General features: G+C 54.4%; 1 protein-coding gene across 2 annotated transcripts in view; it reads left to right on the top strand.

Moving 5' to 3' along the window:
- The first annotated feature begins 144 nt into the window (after positions 1-144).
- BRD1 (bromodomain containing 1) overlaps positions 145-10,936 on the top strand; it is a 43,229-nt gene continuing 32,437 nt past the window's right edge. The window contains exons 1-2 of one of the 2 annotated variants that reach the window (XM_087814988.1): positions 145-202; positions 3,422-4,802. In XM_087814988.1, the coding sequence (XP_087671114.1) occupies positions 3,436-4,802 (1,367 nt within the window). In that variant the 5' untranslated portion in view covers positions 145-202; positions 3,422-3,435. Of the gene's footprint in view, positions 203-3,225; positions 4,803-10,936 lie in introns of those variants that run through there. The other variant, XM_016211707.2, reaches the window with a different exon arrangement.

The following is a 10,936-nucleotide window of genomic DNA, read 5'->3' as shown; positions in this document are numbered from 1 at the left end:
CGGGCCCCGGGCCTCCGCGGCCGCCCCGGCCCCGCCGCCCGCCGCCCGGAGCCCGCGGTCAGGAGCCCGCCGCCAGGAGCCCGGCCCAGAGCGGCGGCGCCCGGCCTGCGCGGCCGTTGGCGGAGGAGCCGCGGGCGCCATTAGCGCCGCCTCGGCCGCGCCGGCCCCCGCGCCCGCCCGCCGGGCTCCCGCGGCCCCGAAGGTGAGTGGGCGGGGGCCGGGCCGGGTCGCCGCTGCCGCCGCCGCCGCCTCGCGGGCCCCCGGCGCCCGGTGCGGAGCCGCCGCCATGTTTGAGGCCGCGGCGGCGGCGCATTGTCCGCGGGCGGCGGGCGGGGGCCGGAGGGAGGCCGGGCGGCCGGGCGCGGGGCGCGGGGCGGGGCGGCGGCGAGGCCCGGCTGCGGGGAGGCCGGCCCGCCGGAGTCTGGGCCTCGGGGCCGGGGCCGGGGCCGGGGCGTCGGGGGCGCCGGAGGCCGGGCTGAGGGGCGGGGGCCGGGTGGCCCGGGGCGGCGGGGGCCGCGCTGTCGAGGAGGCCGGGCCGTGGGCGCGAGGCCCGGGCGGCGGGGAGGCCGGGGCGGCGGGGGCGCGCTGGTTCCGGGCTCGTTCCGGGCCCGCCCGCCGCGCTGGCCTCGGGCTCGGGCGGCGCAGGGCCGGCCTCTGCGGGGCGGGACCGGCGCGAGAGCTGGCGGTGCCGGCCGGGCGCCCTGGTCGCGCCCGCGGGTCGCGTTATGTAACAGACACGCTGGTACGTTCCTCCGGGGCCGGGGCCTGCCGTGGGCCCGACGCTGAAGGTTTCCTCCGAGACCCGGGAGGCCGGGGAGGCGGTGGACACAAGGTCAGGCCGCCGGCGGCGCAGGGAGGCGTCCCTCCCGCTTCCGGGCGCTGCTGGCAGTAACCTCGGCGGAGTGGACTTGTGCCCCGGCTCTCCCGGGCCCTTCTTTGCAGCAGGAACTGTACTGAGGCCCCGTGAGCAGAAAGCGCAGCTGCTGTGAGCTCGCAGTGAGTTGTGACCAACGTCTAACGCCCAGGAAGCCGCCGCCACCCTGTCGCGAAGGGCCCCGTCCTCCCGCAGACCTCACCCCCGCCTGATCCCCGCGCGGAACGGTTATGGGCTTAGGGTGCTGTTGGCTCCCCGGGCCCGCACCTGCCCCACCGGGCACGGGCCTGAGCGCCAGGTGCTCACAGCCGGAAGGTGTGCAAGGTGTGCGCTGCTGGTGCTCACACCGCACAGCGCCCCGGAGCAGCGGCTCCGGGAGGTTAAGTGACCTGTCCAAAGCCAGGCAGGAAACGGCTGGCTGACAACGTGAACTGACCGTTAGTCTTCCCCTCTTGAGGCCCACATGGCTTTTCTGGATGCGTGGAACAGGATTATTTATGGAGAGGCCGGCAACTTGTCCTTGCTGATCCCTTTCCCCTGGAAATGCTTGTTCCTGTACAGAAGCACCCAGGGTGGGTGGAGCCTGAGGGCCCCATACGGGGCTGCCGGTGTGTTGATGGGGCAGGCGAGGTGGTGGAGTACTACCGGGCAGTGCTGCTGAACACCTCCTTGCCCCTCCCGAGCTGCCTTGACCATTCAGTGTAGGTGAAGTTCTTGTGGGAAGTGGCCAGATAGAGCTTCAGCACCCATTGGCACAGTGTGGGTTTTGAGGGCTGGTTATAGTTAGAGCTACTTGGTACTTTGCTGTAGAGGAGAAAATTACATGTTTGCTCTTAATCTGATGAGTAAGCAACTGTTGCTCCTGCCCCACCTCAGTAGTGTGACGTGAGCTGGTTCCATTAGGGTCCTCTCTGAGCAGGTGGTGGCACTGACACCTGGGGGACACACCCAGCTCCCCTCAGAAGGGATTACAGGTCCAGGGCTGGTTGGGCGGTGCCTTTGTTGACCACTCCCCAGGAATTGAGGGCTGGGTTCCTGGTTCACGTGAAGGCCCCTGAGTGCTGGTGAGTCGGGGTTTGGCCGACCATGGGATTTGCCATGCTTCACTTTTTAAGGAATTCCTGTCAAAGTGTGGACTTCTGTTTGACAAAAGAAAAAAAGAAAACCACACTCAGAAGGGCTTGGCTTAAAAAGTGCGTTTAGGGGCTGCTGGGACTTCCTTTCAGGACTTACGAAGTGAAGCCCGTTCTTTGAGGACTTTTCCCAAAGACCAGCTAGGTGGCTGTGAGGCTGTGGTTCAGGCTCCCACAGGCGCTTGATACTGGGCTGCCACCATGGCTGGCTACTTGCAGCTGTGGGCCTTGGGCTCCAACCTAGAATGTTTATAAGCCAGTCTCAAGTATTATTTTGCTTTTTGTTTGGAGGGCGGAGTCTCAGATCCTAGAGAGGTCCTTGTTGTCAGTTCCTAAGGTGACAGACGCTGTTTGGTGGGCAGTGATCCAGCGTCAGAGTCAGGGGGCTTCACATGAAAACAGACTTAGTGACACAGTGCAGGCTGAAAAGAGCAAATTGTGAATCTCTGGCCAAGATTTCAGGTGCCTGAGCCATTGCCGGCAAACCCATAGTGGGGTTCTGCAGGCAGTGCGGGGTTCACCGTGGAGCGAGAGCAGAGATGTGTCTCTGGCACGGTGTATGTGTCTAGGTGGGTGTACTTGGGAAGGAGTGGGGCCTGGCCTGGCATTTTGGTCAATCCAACAGCTAAGAAGTGCCCCTGAGGGGAAGGGGCAGGCTGAATGGCCCATGGGGGGTTTCCATGGTGGTCACTGCTGAGGCCCTGCAGAAGCTGGGTTGGGGCCTCCTGGGGGTGAAGACTGTCTCCCTAGATTAGTATGGGACTCTCCTTTTGGTTCTTGGTGTGGTTGGTGGCCCTGTGCCTCAACACGGGTGTGGAGGACATGTTCATAGAGAGGAAGGACGACAGCTGTGGTCAGATCAGTGAGGCCTCTGGCCTCCAGCACGAGTGCTGCCAGAATGGTGCACTGGGCTCCAGGGCACTCTCCTGGGAAGGAGAGTGGTTCCTGGGGTACATTGATCTGGAGCGGGGAGCCACTGGGCACCCTTGCCTCATGATCACAACCTCCATACTTGCTGTAGTCTAACCTGTGTGGGGGCTCCTCTAGGCTCCTCTGGGCTCAGGGCGCGGACACTTGCTCTTGAGGGATGTTCCGATCATCTCAGTGGCCTCTATGCTTGATCTAGGAAGGTGGCTGGCGAGCAGTGGGAATCACAGAGGATACTGGAGGCGAGGCGGTGGGGGGCTTGTTGCTGTACATGCCTCTCGAGGGTGCTCCTTGCTGACTGGTCCTAGGAGTCCCTGGTGAGGCATGGGCTGTTGAAATACGATCATGAGTCTTGGGATGAGTGATTTAGAAACCTCAAAGTTAACGTTAGCTGAGAGTTTTGATTTAGCGTGAGTGGGTTAGCTAGCTCTGCCCAAGTGTGCCTGGCGGTTTTCTCCAGTTAATTTCACCTCTGCCTCTGTTTCAGGGAGTCAGTACCAAATGAGGAGGAAAGGACGATGTCATCGAGGTGCTACAGCAAGGCACCCTTCCTCCCCGTGCAGTACTAAGCACTCCCCGACGCGAGAAACCCTGACCTACGCACAAGCTCAGAGGATGGTGGAGATAGAAATTGAGGGGCGCCTGCACAGGATCAGTATTTTTGATCCACTGGAGATCATATTAGAAGATGACCTCACTGCTCAAGAAATGAGTGAATGTAACAGCAATAAAGAAAATAGTGAGAGGCCACCCGTGTGCTTAAGAACTAAGCGTCACAAAAACAACCGAGTGAAAAAGAAGAATGAGGCCCTTCCCAGCACCCATGGCACGCCAGCCTCGGCCAGCGCACTTCCGGAGCCCAAGGTGCGGATTGTGGAGTACAGCCCCCCATCCGCCCCCAGGAGACCCCCTTTGTACTACAAGTTCGTGGAGAAGTCAGCCGAGGAGCTGGACAATGAGGTGGAGTATGACATGGATGAGGAGGACTACGCCTGGCTAGAGATCGTCAACGAGAAGCGCAAGGGCGACTGTGTGGCGGCTGTGTCGCAGAGCGTGTTTGAATTCTTGATGGACCGCTTCGAGAAGGAGTCCTACTGCGAGAATCAGAAGCAGGGGGAGCAGCAGTCCCTGATCGACGAGGATGCCGTGTGCTGCATTTGCATGGATGGTGAGTGCCAGAACAGCAATGTGATCCTCTTCTGCGACATGTGCAACCTGGCCGTGCACCAGGAGTGCTATGGGGTGCCCTACATCCCTGAGGGCCAGTGGCTGTGCCGGCATTGCCTGCAGTCCCGGGCCCGACCCGCCGACTGCGTGCTGTGCCCCAACAAGGGAGGTGCCTTCAAAAAGACAGATGACGACCGCTGGGGCCACGTGGTGTGTGCCCTGTGGATCCCGGAGGTCGGCTTTGCCAACACGGTGTTCATTGAGCCCATCGATGGTGTGAGGAACATCCCTCCCGCCCGGTGGAAGCTGACGTGCTACCTCTGCAAGCAGAAGGGTGTGGGCGCCTGCATCCAGTGCCACAAGGCCAACTGCTACACAGCCTTCCATGTGACTTGTGCCCAGAAGGCTGGCCTCTATATGAAAATGGAACCCGTGAAAGAACTGACGGGGGGCGCCACGACCTTCTCTGTCAGAAAGACCGCTTACTGTGACGTGCACACGCCCCCGGGCTGTATCCGGAGGCCTCTGAACATTTATGGGGATGTCGAAATGAAAAATGGTGTGTGTCGAAAAGACAGTTCAGTCAAAACAGTCAGGTCCACATCCAAGGTCAGGAAGAAAGCAAAAAAGGTGAAGAAAACGCTGAGCGAGCCCTGTGCGGCCCTGCCACCCGTGTGCGCTCCGTATATCCCCCCCCAGAGGTAAGCATGTGCGGGTGTGGGGGCCAGGATGAGCCTAGAATGGGAGTGCCAGGGAGGGACCCTGCAGGGCTGTGGTAGGGCATCCTTGTGCCTTCTGGTTATGAAGCTTCCTGGTGGTCCCCTAAAATGCGGCCTCATTCATTCACTACTTTGTGGGAGCATGAATGTTGCAGAAGACTTGAGTCTATTAGACCTGAAAGGATGTATGTTTTCTTAATGCCCGCACAGTCCATGGGGTAAGCTAGGTGCTGGTGGTGTGACTGTGGCTACACTGACTGCAGTAACTGGTCTGGGGCCCTGTAGTGCCCAGGTGTGGTAGCCCTCTCTGTCCTAATAAAATGCTCTTCCTCACCTTTCTTCCCCACCAAAATTTGGGAAACCTTGTAGGATTTTTCTAAGTAGTTTGTTGGAAAGTGAAGCATCGTGGCTGAGGAGGAAGACACTGGGGTGGAGATCAGAGTGGGGTGAAGGTTGCTATGGGGAGGGAGAGCTGGCCACTTTCCTGTTGTGTGACAGTGTTTCTGGTTTTCCTGACTGTTTCCTTCATGATGGGAACATTGCCTGGCCAGTGTAGGGCTCTCTGACCTAGAGTGGTCCATGGTGAGGCCCGGGTTCTGCTGGCACCTGCTGTGGGCAGGTCCCGCCATGCTCTTGCCCGTGTTTTAGGGCCGGTCCTCATCCAGTTGTGTCCACTCCTGTGCCTGAACTTTTCTGCCTTTTAGCCTTCTCCTCTTGTTACAGACTTCCTCTTTTTATTCCATTATCTTTCAAAATGCTCTTGTTCAGAACATGAGGTAAGCGACTTGACTTTCACATCAGAGCCAGTGAGTGCCCTGTGAGTCTGGGAGAGCAGATGTCCCCACTCCAACACTTCCTTGAGCTTTGAGGAAGTGGTACACTTTCTTTGAAATAGGGCACAGGGCTTTTCAGCGTTTGGTTAAGGAAGTAAAGCATTGAGCTGGTGAAGTCAAGATGCAAATGGATGTCTGCTCAGGAGACAAGACTATCTTGTTGTCTGCAAGTCACATATAAATAAAATTGCATTTATCTTACAGATCAAGTGGATAATAGACTACCGGGATATTTTTGTGGTTAAGTAAGAATTACCTTCAGTATGTTGAATGTTAGCTTTTCGTATTGTTTTCCTGTGTGTCAGTGATGTAAAATATTTCATGCCCATCAACACGTGATGAAAAGGTATAGTTTGGTTTTAATATATCACGATTTTCATCACGCTGTCTAGTTAGGTTGTAAGAGTAGTGGGATCTGCCCCTTAGAACACTGGTTTTGTCCTGAGAGGAGCAAGCAGTTACTTTGTGTTAAGAGTGAGAAGTGTGACTTTTTCCCCCCAAAATGAAATATTTTGCTTTTACAAAGTAGTGTGTCTAATTTCAGAATCAGTAAGCTCGAACAGTGAAAAAGAATGTGCCCATAATCTCTTCCACCCAGAGGAAACCACTCAGAACCATTAAGGTATCTCTGTCTTTTCTTTTTCCCCCCCAAAATATGTCTTTATTGATTTCAGAGACGAAGGGAGAGAGGGAGAGGGAGATAGAAACATCGATGAGCATCATTGACTGGCTGCCTCCTGCCTGCCCCCTACTGGGGATCGAGGCCGAAACCTGGGCCTGTGCCCTGACCGGCAATTGAACTATGACCTCCTGGATCCTAGGTCGATGCTCAACTGCTGAACCACGCTGGCCGGGCAAGACATCTCTTGCAGATCAGTCAATCTGACTTTTATTAACTTTTTGTTGTTGTTAATCCCTCTCCGAGGGTATTTTTTCCATTGATTTTTTTATAGAGAGAGGAAGGGAGCGGGGAGAAACAGAGAGAAACACTGATGTGAGAGAGACACATAGATTGGCTTCCTCCCACACATGCCCCACCCAGAGCTGGGGATGGAACCTACAACCCTTCTGTGTGCGGATCGATGCTCTAACCGCTTAGCCACATTAGCCAGGGCAGTCATTTGTTCAGCTGCCTCCTGCACGACCCCCCCCCCCCCCCGGATCAAGCCTGCATCTGGGCACGTGCCCTTACTGGGAATCAAACCATGACCTTCTGGTTCATAGGTTGATGCTTAACCACTGAGCCAAGTGCGCAAGTCAACCTGACTTAAAAAACCGTTTCACTTGGATTTCTGAGTCAAAAAGTGTAGGATTTGTATCAAGAGCTTCTGTTTAAGTGCCCTAAAAATTTCAGCTTTACTGAAATTGAAACAAGACAAACCAGAAGTCTAAAGGGTTCCCTTCCCTGTGTCCAGCCCCTTGTGAGTACCTGCTCCAGGTGGGCAGGGACACTGCTGTGCTGTGGGGCTGCAGGACCTTTGCAGGAGGAAGCATTTTCAGTTGGAAAATGCATGCACTTGAGCATCTAAGATGCCCAGGCCTGCATAAGATGAAAACTTATGCTTTGGACCTAAGTATTTCAAAGCAGGTGATGCAGCTAAACCATGTATTAAAGGTGTAGTCTGGCCCGTGTTCTGTTTTATTCTTTTCCTAATTTAGGAATAAGCTGTTACTACAATTTGGAGTAGAGATAAAGGATGTACCTGGACAAGTGTTTGTGTCCACAGGCTTTGCTGTCCGGGTTGCCAGGATACTCTGGGGAGCCCTAACGTTTTGGGTCACTTTACCACTTTGGAAGCTCTCCCTGCTGCTCTTTCCTTGGCAGTGGCTGGCATTGGATCACCCCTTGGGTTGTCAGGGCAGGTGCTGGGAGACCAAGGCATTAACCTCGGGTGTGTGAAGGATGCCCCAGGGGAGTGTGGATTGGGGTAAAGCTGGGTGCATGCTGTGTGCAGGGGGAAGCTGGGCACTCTCCACAGCCTTTGGTGCGGGACTGTCTAGGGCAGCAGCTACGATGGCTGGCGCTCTGGGGCAGAGCTCTGGAGCAGGGGCTGGAAGAGGGACAGCAGCTGCTGGAAGAGGGACCGGGACCCATCCAGCATCATTTTGAGGGTCTCAGAAGAGGAAGGATCTCCCTTATTCCACTCAGAGGGGAAAGGCGGCTCTGAGAAGGAAGGGGGAGGACTGGCAGGAACTGTAAGTGCTTTGTAATTTGAGTGGTTTAAACATTAAGTTTTCAAGTAAAGAAGATAACCAAGACTGATTATAAGTTAGTGTTTTTTTTCCTTTTTTTTCTTTTTTAAGTATGTCTTTATTGATTTCAGAGAGAGGAAGGGAGAGGGAGAGATAGAAAATCAGTGATGAGAGAGTTATTGTGATCGGCTGCCTCCTGCAGGGTCCCTGGGATCGAGTATATAACCTTGGGCACGTGCCCTGACCAGGAATCAAACTGAAGTCTCCTGGATCCTAGGTTGCTGCTCAGCTGCGCCGGCCGGGCATAGTCTGTTCTTGAAAAGAGAAGATTAACTTTTTTAACATTATTTAGCATTTTTAAGTCATAAGGTTGCTTTTTCTTTAAGTAGGAAATTCTGGACTAAAGACATGGGTGTATTGTGAGGCTCTGTCTACCCATTTCAGAACTCCGGCTGGCGGTGTCAGGCTGGAGGGCCTGGCCACTCCTGTGGCCAGGAACAGTGGTGCTGGAACATGCTCGAGAGGTGGGGTGGCTTGAATCTGGTGGACATTTGGCCGTCCTGGGACTTCTGCCTGTCAGGGTCTGGCCTGCAGTGTGGCCGGCAGTACCCGGGCTTTTTAAGTTACTCCTGAGTAGTTGTCCTAGTATCTCCAGTTGTGCCCATCTGTGTACCTACTTTCATTAAAATAAAAATTGTTTTCCAATACAGAAACAACTTACTTAAAACTGGGAAAGATATGACGTCAGGTCTAAAGAGGAGAGAAAATTTCCTCCCCTTTTTTGCTCTTCTGAAAAAACAAAACAAAACAAAAAAAAACCCCAAAACCCAAAACACACACACACAAGAAAACGCAACCCAAAACTCCCCCAAAACAACACAAAAGGAGAACGTCTTGGTGAGTGCGGTCCCAGCTCTTCTGCTGGGGGCTATGCTTGCTTCCCATTGCCGCTCCTCGGGTTGGATGCCGCTCTGGTTCTGCATCCACTCGATGCTCATTCATGGGGAGGGGACAGGTCAGGGGAATGACTTGAGTTGGAGCCTCCTGGTTCCCTCAGCCTAATTGACCAGTTCTCCCCAATTTTCCCCAAAGCAACAGATTTGCTAAGTATCTCTGGTTGCACTTTGGGGCCTCATGAAATGAGAGCCTGATGTGCTCTGTGGTCTGTATTCCAGCCTGGTCCCCTTGGCCACTGGGTCACTTACATGGATGTTAAGTCATTGCAGATGCTGCGAAAGAAGGTGTTGCTTGAGTTACTGGTGAGGATGGAGGCTCTAGTCAACAGCTCTGTGTCCTCGAGGACGCTGCTGGTGGGTGTCTTGACTGTCTGGACACCAGTTGAGGACAAACGGGAGAACCAGCACCTGGTGGCCACTGGATGGGGAATTTTACACCTGTTGACTGTAATAGTAAGGGTGGGATTTGAGTTTTGTATGTACTTTTTTCATGCTTTTAGCAGTTAATTTTACTACATTTTATAAAAGTTGGACTGGGGACACAGGAGACATGCTGCCTCGGCCTTTTCAGGTGGAAGCCCTTCTCTGGACGCCCCACAGCAGCAGGGCTGTTTGTGTGCTCCTGTGGATGCCTGTGGTGGGCAGTCATGGAGGCCTACTGGCCGGGGGTGGCAGCTCTCCCCAGGGTCCCCAGTGGCCTTTATATTGGCTACTTGGAAAGCAGCACTAAAAACCAAACTGAAAAGTAAAAAGTGCAGGTTGTATGGACACACAGGACTCGTGTTTCTGTTACTGTCAGACCACTGTGTGCTGGTGACTGAGGAGCGGGCAGGTGGGGAGTCCTCGGGTGAGTGTTGTCCTGAGTGCTGTCTTTTTTTTTTTTTTAACATATCTTTATTGATTTCAGAGAGAGGAAGGGAGAGGGATGGAGAGAGAGAAAAACATCAATGATGAGAGTCATTGATTGGCTGCCTCCTGCACAGCCCCCTTAGTGGGGATCCAGCCTGCAATCTGGACATGTGCCCTGACCGGGAATCGACCTGTGATCTCCTGCATCCTAGGTCGATGCTCAAGCACTGAGCCACCCTGGCAACGCCTGAGTGCTGTCTTAAGTTATCTAATTCTCTCACTCCTATGACTTCATTACTTTCCTCAGTTTTATTTTATTAAAAATTAAAAAAAAAAAAAATCTTTATTGATTTCAGAGAGAGGAAAGGAGAGGGGGAGAGAGAGAAACATCAATGATGAGAGAGGCATTGATCGGCTGCAGCCCACAACCTGGGCATCTGCCCTGACCGGGAATCGAACCCCGATCGCCTGGATCCTAGGTCAATGCTCAACCACTGAGCCATGCCCGGTTGGGCTTATTAAAATTTTGTATTCACGTACTGATCTTTAGTGAGAGAGAGGAATGGGGGCTGGAGAGAAATACGGGGGATTGAACCTGCAACCTTGGCATATCAGGATGACGTTCTGAGCTACTCAGGGCCACTTTCCTTGGTTTTAATTGGGGGGTGGAATGGAGACACGACTGGGTATCTCATTGCGAGTCTGTCCCAGTCCAGCCTAAAAGAGTGTCCTCTAGTAAGGCAGGACATAGGACATCTGTTGAGCAGTTTGTTTTGGTCAGAGATCCAAAGTGAGTGAAAATAAAATAGTTCTGGGAAAAAAATCTGGGTGCTTAAAGTGTGTGTGTCTCTCACCACTGTGTCAGTGTGCTCTTCGGGTGTGTTTGACTCTTATGAGAGGTTCCTGTATTGAACTAAAATTAGTGTTTCTGAGTGCAGTGCTGTGGGCTGTGATCCATGGCCATCAGCCATTTAGACACCTTGGCCCAGGCCCTGCTTGGCCCCAACCGCCCTTAGGTCCCCTCCTCCTGGGGTTCCTGCTTGGTGGTCTCCTCTGCCGGGACCACCTTGGTGTCAACCACACTCAAAACATCTGCTGTGCTCCCTGTCTCACTGGGCCTGGTCCCTTCTCCAAGCATCCCCTGCACTCAGAGCAGACTCTCAGTCCACAGGAGAAACTCTCCAGCCTAGTGGGGTTTTGCCATTTCTCTTTATGTTCTCTGTATCTACAGGACAGTCAGGACCTGGTCTGGTTCATTCTCTGTATCTACAGGACAGTCAGGACC

Source organism: Miniopterus natalensis, chromosome 2 (genome assembly GCF_054644295.1).
Source record: "Miniopterus natalensis isolate mMinNat1 chromosome 2, mMinNat1.hap1, whole genome shotgun sequence".
NCBI classification, from domain to species: Eukaryota; Metazoa; Chordata; class Mammalia; order Chiroptera; family Miniopteridae; genus Miniopterus; species Miniopterus natalensis.
This window is presented reverse-complemented; position numbering and strand designations above follow the sequence as displayed.